At 38.6% G+C, this 27,806-nt stretch overlaps 1 protein-coding gene across 3 annotated transcripts in view; it reads left to right on the top strand.

Annotated features, from left to right (window-relative positions):
* The window catches only part of NELL1 (neural EGFL like 1), a 275,832-nt gene that overhangs the window by 51,007 nt on the left and 197,019 nt on the right, over positions 1-27,806 (top strand). For all 3 annotated transcript variants that reach the window (XM_065635366.1, XM_065635365.1, XM_065635364.1), the window contains exons 5-11: positions 5,351-5,447; positions 11,337-11,409; positions 11,657-11,739; positions 16,852-16,986; positions 17,820-17,922; positions 20,960-21,033; positions 26,989-27,088. In XM_065635366.1, coding sequence (XP_065491438.1) covers positions 5,351-5,447; positions 11,337-11,409; positions 11,657-11,739; positions 16,852-16,986; positions 17,820-17,922; positions 20,960-21,033; positions 26,989-27,088 — 665 coding nt within the window. The remainder of the gene's footprint in view (positions 1-5,350; positions 5,448-11,336; positions 11,410-11,656; positions 11,740-16,851; positions 16,987-17,819; positions 17,923-20,959; positions 21,034-26,988; positions 27,089-27,806) is intronic.

Genomic DNA, 27,806 nt, shown 5'->3' with positions numbered 1-27,806 from the left:
CATGTGCCAAATACAAAGTATTGGTCAGGCGTGGATAAAGTCGTAGAAGGTGAGACAGCGCAGCCCAGAAAATAAAGCAAGGGAAGGAGAATGATGTGGAAGCTTAGTGCAGCTGTACAAAAAAAGAAGGATCCTTTTGTACCTATTCAGCAACAGTAGTTTTTCAGCCTGAAAAACACCTCTTTTCTTCCAGAAGAAAACCAATACAGGATGGGGAGCGGAGCGAGGGTTTTTCCCACTTCACAAGCAATAGTTATAAGAGAATATCACCTTTAAGTAGTAACTTTTCTCATTACACTTTGAGATACATTACAAAATGTTCATGCTTTATGGGTTTGTCGAAGCATAGAAAACTCCTGAAAAGTCACCTGAACAATTGGTAATATTTGATAGATTTGTAAGTGGCGTACATATGTGGGTAACCTAATGTCTGGTTGAAACGCTATTCCTGATTGCTTAGCCAAGAGCCACCTTGATAATTTTGTATGGACAGGGTGTCTTCAATACCCATGAAGTCTCCCTTCTCAAAAACCTGCTATGAGAATGACGTTCTCATGACTTAAAACATGAACCTGGTGGCCAGAAGACGTGCCCAGTTCCCAGCGTTACTCCAGCGTTACTCCGCTGCACATCAGTCAACTCTGCTGGCTTTCAGCTGCCAATGTGTGTAGCTGGCGATGCTCTCTTCACCGATACTTGAAAATGTTTGCTTTCATCTTTATTAAATCCACTGATTGAGAGTTAGTAATACTGTAATGTTTCTTTGCTCATGTTAATTCAAAAGCCGCTTCCGTGTAGTTCTGTTTTTTGTTGTGTAGCTGTTTTGCCTTTATGTAACAGCTTCCTGTCTTGCTGGAAAAGTCCCTTGGATGTTTTTGCATCACTCTCCATTTTTGTCAGGAGTTGCAGGGCTCTTATTTTTTGTTACTTTAAAAAAAAAAAAAAAAAAAAATCACTTGTAGAGGTAGTATATAGTGAACCATGTTCCTTATGCTTCCTTTTTTTTTTTACTATTATGAATTTATTTGTGCTTTTTGGCCTTTTAATTTCTCTATAGCGGTGATTATAGGGGTAGCAATAAGATGTGCGTATGCTTGCTGGGGCTTTTTTGCTGATGCCTAATAGTATACAGATATAAAGTAAGCTCATGCTCTTCACAAACCAGTGTCAACCCAAACAACTTCTTATATAGGAAGTAAGGACTGATCTACATCTCATGCCTTCTCTTCAATCCTAAGCCTGTTACTTCATGGACAATTCTACAGAGAAGAAAACCAACTGGTCTCTTAGACCTATATGGGATAAGGCACAAACCAACCTTTAGTTAATCCATTAATTTAAGGTAAATACCTGCTTTCGAAATGGAATTAGAGTAAAACAGTAGAGGAATAAAGGGAATCGTGAGCATGTGTCTTTTGAATGGTGCTTTCTGAAGAGACTCTGGAAGCAAGGTCACTACAGCCTTTTCCACGTAGGTTATAAGTTTTTGTTATATCATCAGAAAAGACAAGATAAACCACTTGAGCTTGTCTCTAATTTGACTTCCTTACTTGCTATTCTTGAACTGTCATATAATAATGTCAGTTAGGTTTGTGGTTTTTTTTTTAATATGTAATTGCAGATAGATATTGTAGAGTTCCTTCATAAACTTTAGCTAGGCCAGGTGAATAAAAATCAAATATTCTTCAATAAGCAGCGTTGTTGAACCTGGTCAGCACTGGGATTTTATCTGTTAGCAGAAACTGAGTTCTTTATGGAATATTGACTAGTCTTTTTATGAGATTAGAAATTTTCTGGTGAGAACTTTATTAACATAAGTCATGAACAAAGATGTATTATATATCCAAAGAGAAATTACTAACATGATAGTGCAATTTAGCCATTGGTTTTCTCAAGGAGCATGCGAATTCCTTGCTCCTTTTTCCGCATTTTACAGCAGTTTTGCATTTGAGTAGATCTTCAATTTTGTGTGAGGCATGGCAGAAGAGGTCTACTTACACTTCAAAATATTGATAGAGATGGTGCATGCAAAATTCCTGTAATTCTCAAAACATGGTTTAAAAGAATATCATCTTGTTTTGCTTTTTGAACAGGTATAACAGCTCAGTGTGATAATTTTATAAATAGTAAGAAGTAATTAACTAGTGGAGGCAGAATTTCCTAGAGCTTTGAATGTATCGTGTTGATGAAATGTGATGAATTAGGGCTGATGATAATTATAATAAACTTGAGCAATAAAATCATGAGTATTAGAAGAAATCTTCTGACTCCTGTACTCACATTCTTAAGCTGGAATTTTCATGTAACTATTTTGTTCTCAGCTTCAAGATTTTTTTTGTTGTTTCTTTTTAAGGAAATAGTAAGTTTGCCTCTAGTTTTTTAGACTGCTACCATTTGGTTTTGACAAATGGCTTCTTTCTTTTTTGGATAAGCAAAAGTGGACAGAAGATATAGCTCTTTGTACTTTCTTATAAAAAACTTTATAGAGCTTTCTTGAAGTTGTTTAATACTGGGAGGTTATTCTAGGTCTCTGCAAATGGATGAGTTTTCCAAAAACATGGTATGGTGGGTTTGACCCTGGCTGGACACCAGATGCCCACCAAGCTGCTCTATCACTCCCCTTCCTCAGCTCGACAAGGGAGAGAAAATATAATGAAAGGCTCATGGGTTGAGATAAGGACAGGGAGAGATCGTTCACCAATTACTTTCATGGGCAAAACAGACTCCACTCAGGGAAATTAATTTAATTTATTACCAATCAAATTAGAGTAGGGTAATGAGAAGTAAAACTAAATCTTAAAACACCTTTCTCCCAACCTCCCTTCATCCTGGGCTCAACTTCACTCCCAGTTTTTTCTGCCTTATCCCCCTGGCTTGTAAATGGGAAGATAACTCTGCAGTGAGTTGTGTAGATTGATTTGTATTTTTCTTTGGTGTTCACCCTTCGTGTTCATTTTAAAGCCATAGCTTTAAAGAAAGAAGAAAAATAATTTCACCTCTTTTAAACAGACAGGTAATTTCACCCCTTTAAGCTACAGGTCTTGACATATTCAGAATTTTTCTGCTGGCTGTCACGCTGGTGCAGTTACACAGCAATACATACTCCCTGTGAGCTGGATAGCAATGGAAGTATATTTCATCATCTTCTCCACAATCCTTATTGAGCGTGCTGTTTTTGTTATGAAGCAGTAAGTTCATGGCTCCCACCGATGTGACATGATGATATGAGAATCCAGAGTCAGTAACTTTGTTCTTGAATTTTTCATATTCTAAAACAATGATATCATTGTTGCAGTGGTCCGAGTTCCTGAAAAAGGTGTTGTGGAAACTTTATTACAGCCTTCCTAAAAATTAACACATAGAAACACCAAGCAAATCCTTTTTAAAACTCCCGATACTTATTTTTGTGAATTTAAAAATGCTGTGTTACAGCAACGTTTTAATGAACTAATTTTAGAAATTTGGTATGTTGATTGTTGCATTCACGTGCAAGTTTATGCAGTTGTTGTGGATGGAGTGATGCCCTCCAGTTGTAAGACAGAAGCAGCAATATGTTTATTAATAACAAATTTTGATAGTAAATGCAACAGTGGTTTAATGAGATTTGATGGCAAGGTATGCTGGATTATTCACTGCATGGGGGACAGGGTCAGCCAAGAGTGTCAGCGAGACCCTCTTGTTGAGTCCCGAGGTTGAGAAAGGAGCCCCTTACTTTCCAAACTCCTTCTCAGAGAGGAGTCCAGATGGAGCTGGATCCAGACTTAGCCCCAAACTTGGTCAGTGGTTTATGTCTAAAGGATTGTATCTGCACAATCAATCCTTTATATCACTTAGCTAAGATTGGAAAGTTCCCGTGCACTTTGTCCAAATTCACTTAGCAAGTATCTGATGTGATAAGGATTGTCTCAGTCACAAGGTGTAACCCTGAGACACATCCCTGCTCAAGGGGACATTCCGTCGTGCAGCTGCTGCTGTACAGGAGAGCCTAGTGGCCTCTGGACTCTCTGCTGTTTATGGAATAAAATGATTGACTCATAGTCATATTTACATACCGACCACAGATGCCAGTTTTTTCCAAATCTGGCTTGAGTTGAGCACGGACCAGCACTGTGGCCAGGTGGGTGCATTGCCAGAAATTACCCCTTGGCTCTTTTGTTATTTTTCTCCCCTGAACCAGCCTTGAGCCGGATACAACTATTAATATCAAGGCCAGATGCACCCATCATGAGTGCCACTGGTGGTTGTCACTTGATCAGAGTTACCAGAAAAGGCCACGTTGGGGGCTGGAGGAAGCACACTATCACAGCAGTACATAAAGTTTGCCTATAAACTTCATGTTATCTCTTGTTATTGTTATTTCTTATTGCTATTCTTTCTAGTTCCTTGAAGAATAATTGAGAAAATGTCCCTGTAGTGCTAGATACCAAACATATATTAATACAAAGATGTTCTATTCTGTGCCAGACCTGCTGGAGACATGGGCAAGCTGCATGTAGAGTAGAATCATAGAATCATTTCAGTTGGAAGAGACCCTCAGGATCATCGAGTCCAACCATAACCTAACTCTAGCACTAAACCATGTCCCTAAGAACCTCATATAAACACTTTTTAAACCCTTCCAGGGATGGTGACTCCACCACTGCCCTGGGCAGCCTGTTCCAATGCCTGACAACCCTTTCTGGGCAGAATTTTTTCCTCATATCCAATCTGAACCTCCCCTGGTACAAATTGAGGCCATTTCTTCTAGCGGCAGCAGATGTGAGCACCCAGGCCAAATTAAGTCAATAACAGCAGCAAATGGGAGACATGGATAAAACAAAAGATCCGGGTGCAGGGATGAATAACACAAATGTAGAGACAAAAAGTCCATGAGAGTAGGGGTGAGATAAAGTTTCTTTGTGTCGTCTATTCAAAATTCTAAACAGTCTGAAAATCCCTAAGTGGTGTTTCTCCGGTTGAATGTTGTGTGTGACTGCACTTTTTCTCCAGAATGAGTAGTTGAATTCGAAGGCCACCCTTAGGATAGGATGGTTCCATTTTATTGTTTTTCCTACTGCAGCGGGTTCTGGCATTGTGTTTCTTTAGCCTAGTGCTGCACAGTTGCACAAGGGGAGTTTCAGCTTTATCCCGTCTTCATACGTTAGTGATTTTTAATAGTTTTTCTCCTTTTTTTAAAAAAAAAAATATTTTAAGTTGTGGTATACCGTTATAACTATCAATGATAAATATGATGTTTAATGAATTTTTTTTTTTGGTTCTACTTTCCATCTTTTATCATTAACTGATTTTGATTAGGAACTTCTCAGAAGAAAAAGAGAATTCAAGTAATGGCAATGTATTCCCTCTGCAGGATTTATGAACGCATCATTGATCCTCCAGAAACCAATTTGACACCTGAAAGCAATTTATGGCTCGGACAGAGAAACAGGAAACATGGTTTCTTTAAGGTAAGCAGATGTGAAATGGTGCATGAAGAAGGATATTAATAAATAATCAACAAGATATTTCTGATCAGTTGTCTTACACTCCTGAAATCTGATTTGTATGAATTTTAGTAGAAACTGTGGACTTGGGATTTGAGGCAGGTCCAGCACTTAGAGAAAAGGGTCTTTTCTCGTAGTTACTGACTGCAGTGCCCAGTATTTGAGGATTTTATTTGGTTTCCTTACTTTAGGTCTCACCTATCTGCTGTGCTCTGCCTCGCCACTCCTGGGGACAGAGACTGTGTAAGCAGTGTCAGAATCTATTCCTGGCTTTCATCTTTAAACCTTCATGAAAAAACAGCTTTGCTGTGGTCTCCTGGCTGGACAGTGGTGGTCTTAATCACTCTCAAAGGTGGTTTCCTCCTTGATTTCATGTGCAAAATACCCTCATTCGTGTGCTGTTTGCCTTGAGTGACTCTTCCTTGTTTTCTGTCAGCATTGACTTCTGGAGCAGAGAAGGTCTCCTGGCCTTTGATCCTTCCAGCTGTGGCAAATACTAGATACGGTACACACTGCCTTTGCCTTGCTGCTAAACAGTGGATTTTTCTGTTCCTGGAGTACCTTTCTATTTTTCTCAACTAAATGTGTCACTGTGTTTCTCAACAGAGAGTAAATAGTGGGTCACTGAATTTTGTTCATGAACTTCTTTGTCCTTCGGAGCTTCTATTTCTTCCGAAGAGCCCAGGCTGAATGGCTGGCAGGGCTCGGGCTGCTCCTACCTCTAGCTGGAAAGCCTTTTTCCATTTATCGGGCTCCTCAAGACATCATTATTGAGAACACCAGTATGGACATGGGGAACTTTTCAGAGGAGAAAGAGGGTTCAAGTAATGGCAATATATTCCAGATTCAATGAATGCCAATTTATTTCCAAAATTTCAAAGGACAGAGAAATGACTTACAACTTGAAAAGCACGCTCCTGTGTGTTTTCTTTCAGCTTTTTTGGCCTCTGGTGAGGCTATATGGTTTTCTAGTCAAGGTTGAACTGCTGAACCAACCAACACACAAAATCCACTAACAAATGAAAATCACCCCTTCCACCTGAAAATTAAATATTTTACTTTGTAAAAAAGCTACAGAAAAGTTTTGGATGTTTTTTCTGGTTTTGGGTAACAAGCCATGGTGCAAATGTTTACCAGTGAAAGAGTCTATAGCGCAGTGATTGGCCAATCTGCCTGTCCTCGATATTGGCATGGATTTGTTGCCAAGGTGATTTACCACCCACTCAGTTTCCCTTTGAAGCTGTCGGTTCCTAAGACAATTTTACAAGTTGCTGTTTTTCTGAGGACCTCTTCTCAAAATCTCGAGATTCTAACAACCTAAGACAATTATTTTATGCTGAAATTATTTACGGTAAGATTGTTGTAGCAACTCACAATTTTAACAGTGAAGCAGAGCTAAAACCCAACTTTAAACTTAAATGGCTGTCCGAGAGTTGTTCTGAACCTACAGCACATTTCATCCTCCAGCAGCTGAGCTGTCACTGCGAAGTGAAATTGATAGTATTATTTCATTCTACAGCTGTTGTTTTTTTTACCTCAGCTGCTTCCCATAATTCCACAGATGGTAAACATATGTTTATAGCTACATAGGAAAAAAAGAAGTTGTGTTGGATTCGCCCATCTTAAATTCTTATTTTATGCAGGCAGTCAGAGCCTCAGAACTCTGGGACATTATATGTTTATAAATTAATATTTCCACACGTTAACACTTTGGAAACAGCAGGGTAGCTAATGATATGCTAATGAGCTGACAGTTTTTATTGATCATAATGAAAGCCGACAAGTGTCTTACTTTGCTTTATGCATGCTTGAATATTTTACTAACTTTCTTCAGGGCAGAAATATAATTGGTTATATTTTTTAAATCCTGCTTGAGAGTTTCAGAAATCTTATTTTTGTTTATGTTACTTATTGCAAAAACTTGGGATTTTGCCAGTTTATAAAGAGTACACATCTCTTTCCATACATTTACATGCTAAGCAGGACCTCCCTTTTTTTCCCAGAGCGATTTGTTTCATTGTTTTAGCATGTAAAGAGATAGATCTATTTTCCTTAATGTAAACAGAGATCTGCAGGGAAATAAGAGCGTTAAAAAATAATTAGCATTTTTGTATGTGTGTTGGAGCCATGATAATGTGTGTAACAAAAAGCCCTGAGTACTGTTCTGATTATCATCTTTGCTCTTCCAAAAATTTTCTTAATGATAGTTAATTAATCGTTGTGTCCTTCTGTAAATGAATAGTGCTAAAGCACATTTTGAGCTATATTCTCATGCCTATTTTGGATCATAATTCTTCAGTATATCAGAAGAGGAATGAGGGGATATGATATTCCTAAGTCACTGTGGCTGGTTTCTGCCATTTTTCTTATTTGTGCTTTTGTTCCACATCCTTACTTGCAGTGATTATTCCATAAGTAGCCCTGCTGTGCCTGTGGCCTTGCTGGGGAATGAAGTGCTCTATGGCATAATCAAGGGAATTGAAGTCTCGCCCCTTACAACTGGTATCTCTTACTCATTGCAACTTACCTGCGACGACCAAGCATGTGGAGTTCAGACGAGATGGAACGGTTTTTAGCACGGCAGTGTCGGGAGCAAATGCAGAACAGACTGAAGATAGCTTTGTCTGTTTGCTTTCAAGGGAATCTCATGAATTACTTCCTTTGAAAAATACATGTTGACCCTTCAGGTTTCTTTGTGTGGCCCAAACCCATGATCTGTTTTAGGGCTGAAGAATAACATTATAATCAGATTAGGAAACCAAAGTAAATGCAACTGAAAGGAGGCAGAGAGTGATGCCAGTCACCCAGGGAACCTTCGCTCTGGGATGAATGTGATTGCCGTCAGGGTCAGAATTATCTGCAAAATTCATTTTATCTCTGGGGAGAACTCTTCCCCCTAAGGCTCCCTCCAAAGAGCTGCTGCAGAAATGAGCTTATTAATGCATTGCTGACTAGGTGATTCATGTCGAAAGATGGTAATTTTCATATCTGCTACAGCAGGCTCTATTGATCCTGCAGCTGCGCCTGGGGATTGTATGGCAGGTGCTTGAGAAGCATGTTGATATTTTTACTGCAGAGCATCATGTGTATACCTGGGGCTCTGTAGTCATTTTGGTCTCGAGTTGTACAGACTGAGGTGAGGTCAATACCGTGCCAAGGGCTGTTCCAGCACCCGGCGTGGGACACGCTGGCCCTCGTGGTGCTGGTGCAGCATCGCCTCGACACGGGGCTTTGGGACGTCTGCTGGTGCCTCTGCAGAACCTGTCACCAGCCCTGGCTGGTGCAGCTCGCACAGCTGTGTGGCACGAGTTATCTCTGTGGGAGAAGGAGCTTTTAAAGAGGGTGAAAGGCGATGGAGGAAATGAAAACGCAGCAGTGGAGAGCTCGTGGAATATATGAGCCTTTTCACACCATGTGGGAGGAGTTTAATAGAGACATGAGAAGTGCAATAAACAGAGCTTTTGTATTACATCCTCATGGGATGGGCTTGATATTTAGCGCTGCAGGCCTGAATTTCGTCTTGTAGCTGGTAATCTGCCTGCGCAGATGAAGGCTCTTCAAGCTAGTGAGTCTTGATGCTGAATTGAAGCTTTAGTTGTAATTAGCCAAGTGCTAAAGGTGACGTCTGCTTGGGAAGGGAAAAGCCAGGAAGATTTTGACCGCTGACATCTCCCTGTCAAGGCCAAATCCTGATTTTCATGGAATGTGGACTGAAGAACTCCACCCTGTGCCAAAGTGAACCAGAGCCCTGAGCTGCCCCTGGGGAGCTGCCTGTGCCTAATTCTCCTGGCTGTGGTCACAGAAAGCTCTCAGCAGCCGAGACTTGATGCTGAGGGAGGAATAGTCCAAGATTGTTCGTGGTGTTACAATAATTATGGCTGTAATAAGTGTTTGCCTATAATGAAGTCTTTCTATTAAAAAGATACATCAGCAAAATTTCTGCTCTTTGAAGGTTCACTCCTGTATTTGATCGTATTAATTCTGTTTCAGAGGGTTTATAGACTTACAAGGCATCTCTATTGGTGAATTGAAGTTCATATATTTTTCCATGGTAACATGCTTTCATGTAGCCGGAAATTAACACACAAAAATAGTTGTGTTTCCTTTTCAGGTTGTATTAAAATGCAAATCTATCCAAAAGACAGTTGAGCAGTGGGGCTCTGATGCAACAAACCATATTTGAGGTTCAATATGCACTTCTAAAAAAAAGACTGAGGAAAACATCACTTCTCTCTGGATGATGTCTTGTTAGCTGTGCGATATGCTCTGGTGAAGCTTTGTAATCTCATTTACTCTTGGTTGAGCTTTTCACTGGAGAGGCTTAAGCATTGAATTATATTTTTGTGCCTCACCTAATTTCTTGCTGATGACTGCTGGCAGAACGTATGTAAAATGGCTTTCAGGATGTTCCATTTCCAGTGACAGTATTGCTTCTCATTATTATGATGGTTTCATTATTCTCATAGATGAAAAGGTTAATAAATGTATGTACTTCTACAAGAAAGACAGTGTGATCTGATTATGTCTATTAATATTTTTAGTTAATATTTGATCATGAAACAGTAAGCAGGAAACAGTGCTTGTTGCTTACCTTCTGCTGTTCTAGCAAATGAACATGTAAATGTTAAATGTTACTATATTTGCAAGGATTCAAGGGCTATCTGAGGCCTATATTTTATTTATGGGTGAAGTTCAACATTTTGAGCAAGTGGCCATGTCCTTGGTCTGCAAAATTCGCTCTATTGCAATTTAATGGAAAATTAAAACATAGTCTTACAAATCAGTAATTTAATTAGATAATAACTGCAGTGATGATAAATTTCCTTTTAAATTAAAGAAATTCTTCTGTGTCTGGGAGGAGATAGACCCATGTCATATGATCTGATTAACAGCCAGGGAAAGTCCAAATAGCAGCACTAGAAGACCCCTGTTTTCCTTTTCTCCTCTCTCTTAGTGACCGTGACATTATTAAAACTGGTGGGTGGATCTCATGGAGTGTGTCACAGGCAAAGATGGAGCAAGAGCTTTACACAGAGCTGAAAAGCAAACACAAGCTTCAGCATTCTCTAGGCTCTTTGAAGGATCTAGAATTCTGCAGGGACACTGGGCAACCCTTCGTGTCTGCTGCTTCTGTCAGGGATATCCTGGCAAGTCGGGAACAACAGAGGATGCAGCTGGCACTGGACCTTTTGGTCCTTCCTCTCTCCATCCCTGTCCAGTTCCATTTCTGGGCCTCGTACAACCTGCACTAGCTGGCTCTGACCTTGGAGTCCTGATTCCTGCCAGTCCTGCACAAGGGATCTTTCCATCTGTCTGGCTTAGAGAGAGGATTTGATTCTAACTGATGGCACAATTACGTGAACCGCCTGTTGAGGTACAAAGCTGGTCGACTAAACTAAACCAAACAACTGAAATGTAGACTTGTACCTCTTGCACTATATATTTCTCTTTTCGTAATGTTTGATTTCACAGTCTTATTTGGCTAAATCACTAAAGAGTATCGTTGCGTTTTCTTTTTGTCTTACGGAAAAGTGTATCATAGGCTTGAATAATGGATATTATTTCTCTGGTTTTGCACCAGTCTCATCCCATTTTAAGACATTTAAGCAGCTTATATTTGGTGATTGCAAAAGACAAAGCAGTATTATTTCTGTGTTTTATGAAGATTAATATCCAGACACACAGGAAGATAGGAGTTGTTATGTTTTGTCCCTCTTCAGTTATTTTCTTCATCAGAAGAGTGAGCTGGTAATTTTTTTGGTACCTGCTTAAGAAAAGACTTGTGAAACAGCTTGTACAGAACTAAGTGAATGCTTGTCATCTGCGTTACTAGTTTTCTCTTCTTTTACAAAGGGTGTTATTCAAGATGTGAAAATCATCTTTATACCTAATGGATATATAATGCAGTGTCCTAATCTGAATCGCAGTAAGTAGCATTGTCTTTATTCTCTCTATTTTAGATTTTTTCATACAAATTACTTCTTTGTTTTAAAAACAATATTTTCAGGCTTGCCATTTTTGCATGTCCTGACTTGTAGAAGGCAAAAATTCTCTGTAAACGGATTGTATTTTGTGTTCAGATTAATCAAGTTTGATATACTGTTGGTTATTTACAGGTTATTGTGTCTTTCCTTCTCTTCCTTTCCATGTCTTTTTACTCTTCCTTTATTGAGCATGCCCGACCTGCAGTGATTTCTTAAGTCTGGTGCAAGGAATCATGGATTTGCAAGAACTCCTGGCAAAAATGACTGCAAAAGTAGGTACCTAAGCTTCTTTGTCAGTTGCCCATTTGCTAAGACTGACGTGAAAGTATTTATTCCTTTTACAATTATTCTATATTTTCATGGCAGAGCCATTTTTCTTTCTCCTTCTGCCGGTACCCCCATCTGCAGTGGACTTAGGGATATAGCTTCACGGATGTCACTTAAGCCTTATACGGTTTCTATAATGCAGAAACAAAGGACTGAAATCTCTCAACAATTTCCTCACCGTGTGATGCTGTCAGAGGGTGCGTGTTTGCCTGTGGGAAGTCCTGTGAAGTCTTCAGGACTGGTGTAGTCTCCTTCCTGGGAACTGAAATGAGGACCCAAAATGGAAATTCCTGTGAAGCTGCTTTTTTTTTTTGATTGTGAGTAGGATGAATGGGAAGCTACAGTGGTTTTTTGTTTGGAGTTTCGGAGATTTTCTTTAGGCTCTGCTCCCACGTTAAACAGTCAATCTCGGTGTTAGCCAAGGTCCTTCAGCCAAGGTTGTGGTGAAATTTTAGGGTAGGAAGATGTGTTTTAGAGGTGACTGAACCCCTGGTGTGTGTTAAAGGGCAACCTGTGAACACTTTTTGAGGTTGATGTTAGTGAACCATCTGGTCTGTGGTAAAAGGCAATTAATCATCTCATCTGAAACAGCACTTACGTTCTAATTACTTACAGATTTAAGTGCAGCTACAACAACCTGTAGACTCCTTTAATCTCAGTGTAGTTACTGAGCAGGAATTTCAAAACCAGGATTTACATAGTAGTACTCCTAGTGTAAAAGCTTTATACTCTTTACTGTGCTGCCTTTAAGTGCCCGTTTCCTTCCTAATAGGAAAGGGAAACTTTGTTTTTAGAGTGTGTGCGCATTATACTGACAATCCACTTGCTCAGCTGACATACTTTGGACTGTCTGACTCTGAATGCGAAATGGAAGCTTTTAGTTCAGTTTGCTGCTTGTACTGTGAAAAAGAGGCAATTATTTTGAGCCCTGCTGGTGTTATGAGCAAGTCCCAATTATGCACTGTACTGAGTAACTTGCTTTCTCTGCTGTTAATTATATTTTTGCTTGCTAGTACTGTACAAGGGGAAGCAAATAACACAGTATTTCTGCTGCAAAGACTCTGTGCTTCCATAAAGTGGTGCTGGGATAATCCTTCTTTGCGAGTTCCTTTTCTGTTGTAGCAGTGCACTCACTGTTTTGTTGCAGTTCTTACAGAAATATCGTTGTCCAGGAGAATGGATGCAGCAGGAAAGGAAGTTAATTTGGTAGACAAATGCATGTTAAAAATGGAGGGACTCGAGGGGAAGCATTAAGGTTTGTATTTGCCTTTTCAGTGCTGCCCACAATAGCCACCAGTGGTACTAATGTAGGAACAGGTACATATATGGGGATGATGTATGGCGAGGCAGAGTGAGGCTTCAATGGGCTGCGCAGCTGCCTGCAGGGCTCCTGTCTGCCAGGACAGGTGGTCAGAAAATGGCTTGCTCTTGTACAGGAGCAACGAGCCCTAGCTCCTGGCCCTGCACCAAGAGATGCGGAGCATGAACATGACATTTTGGGAAAGTGGGCTCCCTGCTTTGATGTCCAGTTGTTGGTTTTAGGCTCTGCTATATCTAGGATTTCAGTTTATCCCTCAATCAGTGTTTGGTTACAGCTGTTTTACAGCATTGAACAGTCCAGTGAATGTTTTTTGTAATGAATGTGTATGTGCAGTTTCTAGAATGTAAAACCATGAAGACTCAGACCAGGGCTTACCTGGGAAGAAAACATCAGACTAGCGGCTTCCGGCTCCAATAATTTTGGTAACAGTGCAAATTTTGCAGTATGTAGGCAGGAGTACAGAGAACCCTCTCACTTGGGCTTTACCTCGGGGTCCTGTGAGCCAAGTGCTGGCTCAGGATGGGACATGGGTGCTCTATAGGGGGTCCCAGCAGAGCATTATTTATAGCAGATTGTCATGGAGTGCTACGTGCAGGAGCATTTGGTCATGACCTGTAACAAGCTAACCACCATTCCATCCTCTTCCTAACTGTGCCTTGTAAGGACATAGCTTTTAAAGATGAATAAATGCTGGCTTTTTAAGCCTGTTTTATTTTTGTCATAGTTTGAATCCTGAATCTTTCCAGTATATATCTTCAATTGATTTAATCTTGTGTCCTTAAATAGACACGATACGTCAGAGTGTTAGATATCTGGCTAAAATATTAATTTGCTACAGGAGAAAAGGATCTTGTTATATTTCAGCATTCCCAACTGCCACATTGGAACACTGTTAGTTCCTCTTTAAATATAATGACTAAAATAATTCATGCAACTCTAACTGAAATCAGTCTGAGCATCTCCTGCATTTCTTTGAATGGAATATAATTTCTTTTTGGTAGATTATGGGCCCACACTGGGGTGTGCTTTATATTCAGATGTACTTGTTAAATGAAGACTTGCAGCACGAAACTTTCTACTGAAACTTTCCTCATTTGAGATCAGAAAGGTTAAAGCTTGAGTTTGATCAAAACTAAGAAAAAACAAGCTCTTGAATTCATTGATGGACTAGTTAATCTGGTTTGTTTATGTCATGGTTTAATATGGCCATGAATACTTTTATGGTTAACAAAGTTGTCCATGTAAATTTTTGATAGTTTTTAGGCTTTCTTGATGTTTTAATTGTTAGTTTTGCCAGAAACAATACATTTTTAATAGAAGTCTGTCATCTTTCAATTACTCGTGTGGGCAGAAAAGCAGCAAGGAAAGTGCAAAATAAGATTTGTGAATAACAGTTGGCCAGATATTCCTGAATGTTAAGAACTTAGGGTTTGGTTAGTATATGGAAAATGCTTGGTATGGTACACACTTCTCCCTCATGAGTTTATTTCTATTTATAACCTAAACAAATGTTCAAAGCTTGAGAATTTTCAACTGATGTTTTAAATGTTTAACAACTCTAGTTGTGTGCATTTGGCAACATTTGGAAGGATGTTTCAGCTAATTTTAAGGAATTCTTTGCTTTATTGAGCTCAGTAGAAATTAAGAATAGTAGAATTAAGTAGAAATTAAGGCATGAAGTTCAGAACCAAACTATGTTCAAACTATGTTTCTGGTCACCTTAGTAGAACAGGTAACAGTTGAATGTTGTTTCTGAACCGATTCTGTGGGCTGAGATATATTCATTGGCCTCTGAGTATTGGAGAGTCTGTTGTTGGATGCCCTCCTGGTGATCTGCTTGATTGATCTGCTACATTTAAAGATATTTCTTAGGAGGTAAATAAAACTTACCAAGGTAACGCAATTGTCAGAAGAAGTTAATACTTTCAAAATATTTATTCTCTTAGAGCTGTCTTCTTTTTCTACGGAACAATTTGTAGGACAGACAGAGGACAATACAAATTACCTCTTTAAAACCTAGGTATTTCTAAAATCCTTTCTCTAAAATTTATATGGCCCATTTATATGGGAATATTCATTTCAAAAGAAAATACAAGATAAATAAAGTAGAAGTGTAAGACAAATCAAACACTTTTTAAACAAAACTGAACGTATTTTACATACTCTAAATATAATGACTAAATACAATGACCTGAAAAGAGTTTCTGCTGGAAACAAGCAGCTCACTAAGAGGATAGTTTTGCCTCTAAAATGTGAAAAGCAGTTTTGAAGTCACCAGAGTATCAATCGCCTATTATCCTAGAATAACAACTTAAGAAATAAAGAGCTTTTATTGAGGGATTTCTCTCCTGAGGACTGCAGAGGAAAAAATATCACAGAAATTGGCCTAGTATTTATTTTCTTTTTCTTCCCCTAAATATGTTGCTCTTTTACTGGCAGGAATGAAAAAAGGCATATTAGAATACTTTCATTAAAAGTGGATGGAATTTTAGAGGATGGAAGTATATGAAATTCAGATATATGCCATTATGTAAAAAATACTGTAGCACTGTGCATTCTTTTTTAAATAAAATTTGCCACTATTAAAATGTAGCAACCTATAATGTAGGATAATAGCATCCTATTTATAGCAGAATCGAGTATGCATTCATCTTTTCTTGCGCCATATTTAGGTAGCCTTGCTATTTGCAGTGGCTTCAGTGTGGCGGCTTATACACAAAAGACAAATGTGAGTGTAAAAAATCAACACCTTGAGAAACTCCCATCCAGCTGGCACCATGGTATTTTTTTGAGCAATGGCAGTTCTGGGGTCTGAAGAATGCACGTATTGTGTGTATATATATGTAAAGTATGTATTTCTATATTTATTTTTAGAAATAGTAAATGGGAAGGTAATTTTGAGTGCTCTTAGGGATTAGAGATGATAGCACTGGGTATGAGGAGGGATAAATGGGGGTTGTTCCTCTCTGGAGGATGGTAAGATGGTACCTCATATGAAGGGGAGGTCTGTGATATGGTTTAGGAGCGGGTGATTCAAAAAGCCTCTTCCTTTTCTTCTGCTACATGAATGCGCATTATCCTTGCTTATTACTGCATAGTATCTCATCAGTAAACATAGCAATTGCATGCCTGCAGATGTAATACTTGGAAAAATACACATTTTAGTAGTTTGAATTGAGGAGGTAATGGGAACAGCAAGGAGCATGGCTTCTCTGTTAATCGGAGTCTGGGATTGTTTTGTTCTACACTGAATTAAAACACTTTTCCCCCTCTAAATCTCACTTGCTGTTATAAGGTTAAGACCTTCCTAGCAGTCCAAAAGCTTTAGTCTGGCTGATGCTTAACAATGATGAGATGGGGATGAAAAGGAAAAGTCAGTCTGCCAGTCTTCATGATTTTAGACTTGTAATCAGGTTGATGAGCAATTATGAAATTTGTTTTAAAAACGATTGTAGTTCTTGAACTTTTGGTAGTGCATTCCTGAGGGGATCTTAGTGGGGTTCGTTACAGTACAAGAGACAGTTGCGTGAATCATAAGCTGTGGTCAGTTGGCACGGAGAGCTCCATCAAAGTCTGAGTAGCATGAGTTTATACCTGCTGACATCCCGGTTCAGTGTTTCAGAGGTTGTAGTCAAACTTGGTTTGGCTAAAAATAAGTGTACTGCTTTCTCATATTTGCTTTTTTAAGTCATGTGTTTGAATTGCAGAAATCTCATCAAGTTACTTTCATTTATAGTTAAATTATGCAGAAACAAGACTGAGTCAATTGGAAGACTGTCATTGCGAGAAGACTTGTCAAGTAAATGGATTGCTCTATAGAGACAAAGACTCATGGGTTGAAGATGATCATTGCAGGAATTGCACATGCCAAGTAAGAATTTCTAAAGAGCGGGACCTAATTAAAATGTGAAAATGGCCCCTGAATACGTAGTATTAACTTGGAGAATTTTTAGTATGCATATAGTGGCAATATGAACAATAAGGAAAGAAATGGTAAAATAAATAAAAATTTGACATTGCTTATGTGCAAGCTTCATAAATAAAATGCTTTCCCTTGACAACGCTTTCTTATTTGCTCTAATTATATGTGTGAGAACTTTATGGTTTGGGGGTGAAAGCATGGCATTGTCTTTGTTTGGTTTGAAATTGTTTTCACTGCAGTAGTTTTTTCAAAAGAAAGCATTATCTTAATAGTATTCATAGATGCTTAGTTGCAGCTTGCATGGTAACAACATGCAGATTCTGTTTTCAGTGTTCATCACTCTCAAAAACGCAGGAACAGAAGAGAATTAGTATGTAAATCTTGTCTCGTTGAAATTATTTGATAAATATCTGAAGAGAGCCTTTGTTTGCTCAAGAAAATAGAAAACCAATCGTTAAAAATCTCAAAGATGATTGTCAGAGCCTACAGAAAGTGGTGCTTGTGTTCTTGTAAAGATAGGCTTAGATTTTCCGCTTAATGCACTTTGCTCAGGGGAAGTGGGGTAAAACCAATAATATGTATCAAAAGGGGGCGATTCACCTTCAGATGCATTTTGATTCAAGTTTGTAGTTGGATACGATTAAACTTGTTACTTGAAGGATGGGTCTGCAATCCACAATGCTGTTTTCATTTACTTAAATAGTCGCCTGTCTTCTGTGTTTTGTATAAAATACTAGTCACAACAGTTGTAGTTCAGTTTTGTCTTAAAAACCTTTGCTCAGAGTGGAGTTGTGGAGTGCCGAAGGATGTCCTGTCCCCCTCTCGATTGTCCTCCTGACGCTCTCCCGGTGCATGTGGAAAGCCAGTGCTGCAAAGTGTGCAAGGGTAAGTCCATCACACCCACCTCTCAGCTTCACCCGCTATTTCAGCAGAGTGAAACTTGTCCTCAAAGCAGGTGCTTTTATAATGACTTGATTTAAGAAGAAAATAAGTAATCGGTGAGAAATGAACGAGCTTAGCAGATTTCTAAGATTTTCTTTTTCCCTGTTGTCAGTGGAAAATGATTCATCTATGTGTTTGAGATTGGGAAGTCTTGCTTGGCTCCAGCATTTATCTCCTGCTGATTTTGAGGAGCATCAAGCCTGTGGTCTGAACTTTCTGAAGCAATGAGTAATAAACTGAGCTGTTATCTTTTTGCCTATCTTTTATTTTGGGTTGGAAGGTTGGTCTTTAAAATAAACCTGGCAGAATTTGAGACGTGGAGTTAGTATCACTGTATGGAGTGATAGTTTGCTGTAATTAATTTAAAAATAAATTTATGAGAAGAAAGAAAAAAAAAATAAATTTTGTATCTGTGTTATTGTCAGCTTTCAGTTTCTTCTTCTGGAAATGGAAGATGCAAGTAACGTTTCTGGAAAGGATATTCAATATTTGTTGCCTTAATGGTAGTACAAGGGACAAAGACAATTTATATATGGAAATTTTAGCTGAATACTGATGCCAGTCTTACCTAAGCAGCACAAATTATCTTCCCCCCCCGCCCCCATTCTTGGAGACTAGTAAATGTCATGCACGAGTTTTTCAATAATTCATAGGACAGGAATGTTGAATTATTGTAAGATTTATTAGGAAAATAATAACTTTTTTTAGCATTCTGTCAACTTTCTTCAGTTGCTGAATTCATTAGTCCCATGTGCAGACATCCTTTAGCTGTGATCTTGCACTTGCTCTTGTTTCCTCATGTCATCTCATTTGTCTCAGTGTATGTCAGTATTCCACTTACTAAAAGATGTTTATGAACAGAGTACTTGGGTGGTAAAGTGGCCGTGCTGGCCTGTATTTTTTGTCTCGAAGTATTTTTGTTTGTAACGTTGAGAGCCTACAAAGTTCTTTCCTGAAACTGGATGCCTTTGACATGCGTGTACGCACAATGGTCAAATCCGGCACTGAGGAATTGCAATGCACAAAATTGTAGATTCAACGTATATGCTCATAAATAAAACTGTGTTCCCGTTATTTGTAAGGGAAAGATGAACAATCCAACTTGCCTTTTGTCAGTGATTGGCACAAACTTGACTTATTATTCTGACAAGAACTCAGCATGTCAGTCAATGGGAGGAGATGGATGGAAGTTGATTGAAATTGATTGTAAATGCCAACTCCTTGACAGAATGATGTGCCAGGGCCACAGTCAGTCACTCTGGGGTAGATAGGAGTAATTGCCGAGGCTTTTCCAAAGAGCTGCTCTGCAGGTGTTAATTTCTCTGTGCTTTTCCTATTTAGCTCTGATAGAATCATCAGCTGTAATTTGCTCTCTCTAGGGATTATTGAATGGCTGGATTATTGAACACTTTCCTGTCTTAGCTGAGGGTTAATGAAAAAGTTGCTGTAATGTCTGATATGTTAAAGGTTTTAAAAATGAGGCAGTTCTGTTTTGATCCCTGCCATCTTGTGTTAGCCTTCCAACTAATATTTGACAAAAGACTGTAATTTTGTTTAAAATCTTGTCATTTTTTCTGAGTTGTGCATTAGCTTGCTTCCTGGTGTGTCCATTCTTTTGTTAAAAGCAGTCATATCAGGAGAACAGATGGAAAGGAAATTTCTCTAATTCATCCTCTCCCAAAAATATTTACTGAGATTCCTACTTTAAACAAAGCTACTTGATCTGAAGTTTTCTTCATAAGTGAGATCACAACAACTCAGGCATAAAAACTAGGGCAGATTTAGAAAAATGAAGAAAACTAGGATACCAAAAGGAAGAAGCCTGTCTTTTTTAATGCATCGTTGATAATGAAAACAGAGATATTATTATTTTTTTTAAAGAAATTAGTATTTTCGAGAGCGTAAGTTTCAACAAGTCCTTAAAAGCAAATTTACATCTGAAAGTTTATGAAGATTCATCTAGCAGTCCTTCATGTTTTAGAATTTGGGAATCAAAGTGACTATGACAGTTGCTGCTGTGGAATATTCCTATTGGTGTCACCCCTAAAGGGTACACACATGCACCTGTAAGTGCTTGGCTCCCTTACAGTGGTACTCAAGAGAGAAATTGAGGTAAAACAATTACTAGACAGTCTGAGACTTCTATTATTTTGAGAACCAAGTACTTTGAACACTTCCACTTTGACTGTACATGTGCTTTGACTCAGGAAACTTTTAAGGCTTTGTTCAGTTGCAACACAGGATTCACACCTTGACTTGGCCTTGAAAGGAGTGAGGAGTGCTCATAGGCTTTAGTCTGTTGGTTTGCTTGTGGAGCTGGTTATTTTTAGCAGAAGGGTCAAAACTTCAAACAAGAATTTTTTAGTAGGAGGTTTGAGTTTCCTGGGAAATCTCCTCATTTCATGTACATTTTAAGAATATTTTTCTGGAATAGATTTTTACAGTTTGTTGATTCAGTAGAGTCATTCACTGCATCTAATCCATTTTTGCAGTGCTCCAGCAAGTTGAAGAGTTCGCTTTTGTGCCCACAAAAAATCTGGAGGTTTAATTAGATTCTGTGCTTATGTTATTCTCTTGATGAGCAATACACTAATAAATGTCTCCAGTTCTTTGAGTCATGGAGACCTCTAGTAACACAAATACTGTGGCTAATCTCCAGAATGTCAGTAATGAAAATATTTTTTTTATCAAACACTAATGAATTTGATCCAGTATGTATTGTCTTATGCTCTTATTCCTCCTTTTTAATATGGTTAAACGTGCTACTTGCTCTTAACATGAATTCATTGTTAGTTACTTTATTTGTAATTATATATGATACTGACTTCTGATGAGTGCAAAATGCATCATATTTTTAACGTGTCTATATTTTTTCAGTGTATGCGAAGATTGGTTTTAGTTTTGTGTTATACCTTGCTTTTGTTCGCTACTTATTTATGAATTTATTTTTAATCTTCGTCCTTCTCCTCTCAAATTACAGCAAAGTGCATCTATGGAGGCAAAGTGCTAGCGGAAGGTCAGCGAGTATTAACCAAGAGCTGCAGGGAATGTCGAGTAAGTTTCAGCTGTATAAACTTTTCCTGATTTTAAATGTATGTGTGGTGTTCGAAAGTGACAACGAAAAGTTAGTGCATTTCTTTAGGCTTCCTTCATGCAAGTGTGATATCTGTGGTCTTGAAAAGGTGAACTTGAAGTCAGTGAAAGCCACAAATACAAAACCAAGACAGGAGTGTGACCCTTGTAGGATAGTAAAAAAATGGGCAAAATGACTTGGAGGGATGTTTTATCTTTTCTCTCCTGATTTCATGAGCTCTAGAACAAGGCAGCAGCATCTTGAGCCAGTTACTAATTTCAGCCAAATTGCTAAAATTTGAAGCAATCTGGCTTATATTGCTTGAGTTACTCTAGATTTACCCTAGTATTATTGAAACTCTATGTAGCCCTGCTAACAATTGAGGTAAATTACTGAGTATTGGACTGGACTGGGGTCTTTCTTGACAAGTTCATAATACTTAGCTGCAGTCAGTAGTTAAGAACATAGGTAATTGGAGGCTGTGTTAGGTAGGAACATTCAGGGAGTGTTAGGGAATACGAATGCTGTATGGTGTGTTAAGTTTGGCAGAAACCAGTTGTTGCCAAGACTATCCTTAAAAGAAGACAGTACTAGTAAATAATTATAGAAGACCCATTGCTCTGCTGAGACGTGTATTTTTTGTGAGTGTGCGTGTGCTTTAAATATGATTTATCACTTCAGAGAGGCACAGCTATTTTAAACACATTTGCTCTCACGTGTAATTTTCAATTATTTTTTGTTTTGCATCTTGTTGAATTTGTAGAGGGGGAAGGGTGATACAGGGGAGGCTTACAATGTTACTGACAGATCAATGTACTAGAACAATTATGAAAAACATTGGGAAAAGATTACAATGATCTAGTTATTGTGCTTGTGGCTGAGTGTACAGAGTAGCAATTTTATGTTCACTAATGGAAATGGACGATAACTGGTTGCAGATGTTGTGAAAGCAGCTTGTTATGCAGAATTACTTTGCTGCTGTTAGTGTTTAGCTGTATAGGGGTGCTCAACATTGTATATACAAATACGTGGGCAAGGTCGTTGCCTTGAAGACAGACTAAGGTGCCTGTTATTTATAATATGACATAGAATGTTTATTTAGGAGGGAAGGTGCCTGTGTGAAATAAGATGAGAACTGAAGGATTTTCACATTAAAGTGAAACCAGAGAGAGTGATCTGAATTATGTGTGTGGAGCTTATCTGTGCTATAAATTACAGTGCTATCTTCATCATTATGAGTATGATAATACATTGACGAAGGTTAAAAGCAAATACTGACCATTGAATATCTGTCATATCAGAAATGACTAAAATAGCAATGAAAAGAGCTTTTGCATTTTCCTCATTGTTAAAGGAAATTGGTATGGCAATGCTAATTGCACTAATGTTGCAGTTTATGTTGATAAGTGTTTGAAACAGCACATGTGAATGTAATACCATGAAAAAAAATGAGCCCATGTCTCAAAAAAAAAGAAGAAAAAAGATTTCCACAGCCATGTTTCAGTAAGACATTAAACCTGACTGGCAAAGCTTGTGCTTCTATACTCAAGAGAGTTTTTAGGTGGGTGCTTACCTCTGCTTCTATGAGATAATGTTTCTGCAGACAGAAGGTTCATTCCATGAGTCTTCAGCATGACCTCTTAAAAGCTGTAAGGAAAACAGCTACTTATTTACTGCCTCAATTAAGAACGCTTGCTAGATGAAGGATGAATGGTGATGGGTCAAGCTGTGACTGTGCTCAATGTTTTCTATACCATGTGGGTCTACTGGTGGGTAAGATGGTGTATAAATAAAGGAGGGGCTTTGTGCTAGGGGAAGGACTATAAAAAATTGACTGTAGTTTAATTCCCAGACTTGAAAAACAGACGTTAGGTTAGAAAAGCTGTTGATCCATGAAGGAATACAATAGAGGGTACACATCAACTGTCAGTTTATTAGTGTTGATAAAGATGACTTAAAAATCTTTGGTAGTAGCTCTTGTGTTTGTAAAGGAGAGGATGTAGTTGTAGGTAGGGTAATGTCAAAAACATAAAGTAAAAATTTCACATTTCATTTTTTATTCGAAGATAGTTGTTTTATTCTTTGCATTGGTACTGATCCAAGCATAAGGGGCTTTTAACTTTTATGTTTTTTCCATCTAACAAAAATAACAATTATACTGATGGATCCAGATAAATCAAAGATTTTTCTTTGTCATGCTGTGAGCAGATTTTTTATTTCTGAAAACTAATCCAGACTAAAACTATTTGATGCACATCCTCTTAACCATAGGCACAGATGTTGCTGACGGACAGCCGTTCTCAGTTGGAATCCTGCCCACAAACATTCTCTAGATAATCCACAATGACAAAGTGACAAAATTAGTCCACAGGTGTTTCTAAGAACCACGGGATGGTTGAAGTTGGCAGGGACCTCTCGAGGTCATCTTGTCTGACTCCCCTGCTTGAGCACGACCACCTAGAGCCAGTTGCCCAGGACCATGTCCAGACAACCTTTGAATATCTCCAAGGATGGAGACCCCACAACCTCCTTGGGCAACCTGTGCCGGTGCTCGGTCACCCTCACACTGAAGAAGTGTTTCCTGAGGTTCGGATTTCACCAATATGAGGACGTGGCTCATTTGAAGTCAATGGAAAGATGTCTGTTGGATGGGGAGTTTACTGCTCATCAGCTGACGGGGTTAATGCCCGTGAATGACATGACACCTGTTCATAACCAGACCATGTGTCTGACAGCAAAGGGTACAAGAATAAATTCCTCTTCCCTAATGCTGGGAGGGGCAGTCAGAGAGTGCCATACAAATGCTAGAATGATGGACAGGGCTCCACTGCCTTTTCAGGAAGCTTAACTAAAAAGCTTTTCACAGAGATAAGGAACATTATGGTTCCTAGAGTGACGGCTGAGGACACTATTTGGAACTTCTCCCGAAAGGCTGATCAATAACAGCTAAAACAAGAGGGATGGGAGGGCAACCCCAAGCAACAACAAAACCTCAAAATAACCTTATATGAAATCTCGCTATAATTTTCCAGAGCTGATCATCTGAGATGAGCTGTTTGTGGTTCAAATATTCACTGCAAGTCACAGATTAGGCTTATAGTCAATTCTTTTTAGTGTACTTACCTTTGTAATAACAATAGATTTAATTATCTTGTTGTAAATGTTTGACTCCAGATCTCATTCTTTGTGGATTGTGTGTCACAGTTGGAACTTGACCTATTTATTCCAAAAGAATGTCTTTTTGACATCTATTGATGTCCAGGATCTATGACTACATACGTGAATTGAGTATAAAAAGTTAGTAATTTTTCTGAGGCCGCCTGATGCAAGAATTCTGAAATGTGAACTACTTTTGCTTATCTCAGTAGATAAAATCTGAAATCTAATGATGATAATTCTTATAGTTGGATCTGTACTAGTTTATAACAAATTGATTTTTATCCAAAGAATACTCAACATGGAAACATTTTAATTGTTTTAAAACTTAATTATAAATATCTTCCATTTGTTTTCCCAAGATAAAAATTCTACAGAAAAAGGGAAACTTTAGGGAAATAAAATCTTTCTGTCATTAAATTAATGGAATTCTCTCTTTTTTTAGTCTCCTTATGATTCACTAAAGGTGTGAGCTTGGATTGAATTTATCTTTAGCTTTTTGATTCATCCTGATCACTGATTTGACTTCTGTATGATTTCTTGATTTCTTGCTATCTTTTTGACCAGATTTATCATCAGTCAACGCTTTTTGTCCATATGTTGACATCCTGTACCCTTTCTGTTGCAATTGCCTTGTCTGAGCTTGAATAGGCGATGAGTTATAGCCAGAGCTTTTCCAGCTGGTAGTTTGATAACATGATGGTAAATGACGGCTCAGCGTGTCGGGTTCTTTTATCACCTTTGCTGCTGCAGTTGCACCGGCAACCGTGGGGGATTCCTCCCTTTCACTTATGGAAGTGAGATCAGAAGGAGACCTAATACCTCCATTAACTTCACTGTTCTTGTGTGGGCACTTATTTCAATGATGCATGCTGTATGTGATACTGTAGGGACCTGCTTTTTTAAAAAGTAAAAAAGAGAATCTGATGCCTGTGTGGTGTTTTTTGTGGTTTGTTTTTTTTTTTTTTTAATATTATTTTTCATGACAGCAACTGATGCACCTTGCCAGTGAAGACAATTGGAAGTGAGAAAAACAGCTCGTCCCTGTTTAACCTTAAGATTGCCATCTCAAGGGCAGTCACATGCCATGATTGTAGAACGGCTGGGTTTGCGTTCCCTACCTCTGCTGCAGCTCTCAATTGTTATATAATACTGTGAGCTGCCAGGCACCTTTTGCATCGTTTGCACCTTGTTTTTCTGTGTACGTAACCGTGCTGGGAGAGCTAATTCTGGAGCCTGAAGCAACACAGGTTTAATCAACATGGGATGGATGCTGAGGTGAATTACCAGTAAGGGTTTTACTGTCCTGGTTCTGGCACCTGAGCTGGTCTTTTGGCGTGATGTGGCTCCTCATCTCATAGCTTTTGGCTAACAAGGGTGTCCCTGTGTAGGGGTGTTTCTTCATAGAGGGTAGACGTGGGTATTTTTAACATCCTCTGTTCAAAGTCACTTATCTGATCCCTCAGATTACTGAGAATGATGGCTTTAATAACATTTTGTCTTTGGTTTGGTATGGGTTTTCTTCTGCTTTCTTAGCCCTAGGTGTGTTTGGATCATACTTTAAAAATTTTCTCTGCAATCGTGATAGCTAGAAAATGTAATTTATTTATTTCAAGAAAGCAGAAATTCTTGTTCCATCTTCTTGTTCCACTATCTGAGGCATCATGAACAATATTTTGGGAGGACTGGGGACTAGATTCATATGAATAAGTTGTATTGGCAATATAGCAGGCTGCCTGCTTGCTTAGTGGAGTTTCACAGCCCTTTGGAAAATTGGATTACTCAGGTATGGAGAGTCCTGTGGGATAGTTATTGTAGCTCCTACTGAGCAAAAATCCTGGTAGTTAATCTCTGCTTCACTTGCCAGTTCACAGTGATGGGATAGCTTCAGATGGGATGCTGAAGAAGTAAATTGTGGTATGGAGAAGGCTGGAGGGGGATAAGGGAACAGAGGAGGCTGTTTTGGGACAAGATGTTAAGAAACAACTGTCTGAAGAGCAGGACAGCTGTTTGGGCTGGAGACAGGGTGAAGCTGATTTCCCGGATGGGAAGAAGATGGTGTAAAATGTCCCCAAAAAGGCTTTAAGTTCATTATTTTAGAAAATTTCTACCAGCAGCTAGACCTCCTATACACAGTCTTATTCTAAATCTAGCAGAAATCAAAAATATAGAAATATCTTTACCTTGATTTACTTTTTATACAGCCTCAAAATGGAATTTCTGCTTTGCCATACCTTTGAAGAACCTCATTTCTGGAAATTAGATGATCAGTAATTCTAAAGAACAGACCCTTTTAATTGGACACAGCAGACCAACACATGACACTTGAAAATATTGGTCTTCTGTCTGCTGTGTTTGAGTTGAATAATTTATCAGTGAGTTACGTAGAATATGAAATAAGAGGAGTAAAACTTGGACTTGTGTAAAGCAGGAAGGCTGTCTCTAACAAAAACCTGGAGTGAAATTCTTTAAATCCTTCAAGTACGTGGAAGGAAACCAACTATACTTGGAGACAACATATTCGGAAAAACTACTGTAGAATTCTGAGCTTAAGTGCCTTTTTTTTCCCCTCCCCCCCATTCTTCTGAATCTGGGCATAGAAATGTCCAAGTAGATTACTTTAGATGTTATGGCGTAGAGAATTAATTTAACTTGCTGCGTGCTAGTTTACAAGTGTTGTTGCTAGAGATTACCAGAGTTATAAATTGAAAATTATGTGTACCTTGTCGTTTTACATGTTTAATCAATTTGTAATTTTTTAAATGTTGTTTGCTTTTCAGAATGGAGTTTTAGTAAAAGTAACAGAGACTTGTCCACCATTGAACTGCTCAGAAAACGATCACGTTCTTCCAGAGAACCAATGTTGCAATGTTTGTAGAGGTAAGCCAGTGACTGTGCATTCTTGGAAGGAATATAAGTTGCTGATTCAACAGGGGGGCACACTGGAAGGAACAATTCCTTTTTAATGAGACATTAGGTACCTCTATAAACCTGAGTCTATAATTAGCCTTCATGTAAAACCAGTCTGTGATATTCCTTTGGGTAGAAGACTTAGCAGATACAGAGCTGTAATTGCTCTGAATTAGAGAGGGGGAGGGAGCGAAGGAAGAGTTGGGGGAGAAAGAGCCCAGTATCTTTTAAGAATTCCCATTAGGAAGAAGTTATGTTTGCAAAAGAGATTATTTTCTGTTGCTTCAGCTTGCAACTGCACTAAATGTACAGGGGTTTGGAAATGTTTTTTTAAGCTTTCTATTTTGAAATCACAATAATGTTAAGATTCCAGTTTGATGGATGTTTTGAGATTGATTTAGATCTGAGTGCTCTCAGGACTCATAAATGAGTTAAGCTGGACAATTACAGAATAAAAATGAAAAAAATAAGCCTAGAGCCCAGAACCCCATTTTTCTTCCTTCCAGTGGGGTATTGAGATGCAGATTCCTCTTGCTTGTTCACTTGCAGCCCTGGCTGAATCCTGATTACATGCTGGACCAGACTGAACAGCCATAGCTAAAATCTTGGGGAAATTCCCTTAAATGAGGAAAATGCACGTGTCACAAGGATGGAGAACTCAAAACAGTCTTCCTTTTTAAAGGTGTTG

This window comes from Caloenas nicobarica, chromosome 5 (genome assembly GCF_036013445.1).
Source record: "Caloenas nicobarica isolate bCalNic1 chromosome 5, bCalNic1.hap1, whole genome shotgun sequence".
Classification (NCBI taxonomy): domain Eukaryota; kingdom Metazoa; phylum Chordata; class Aves; order Columbiformes; family Columbidae; genus Caloenas; species Caloenas nicobarica.
Note: the sequence above shows the minus strand (reverse complement) of the source record. Positions and strands in the feature narration are given on the sequence as shown.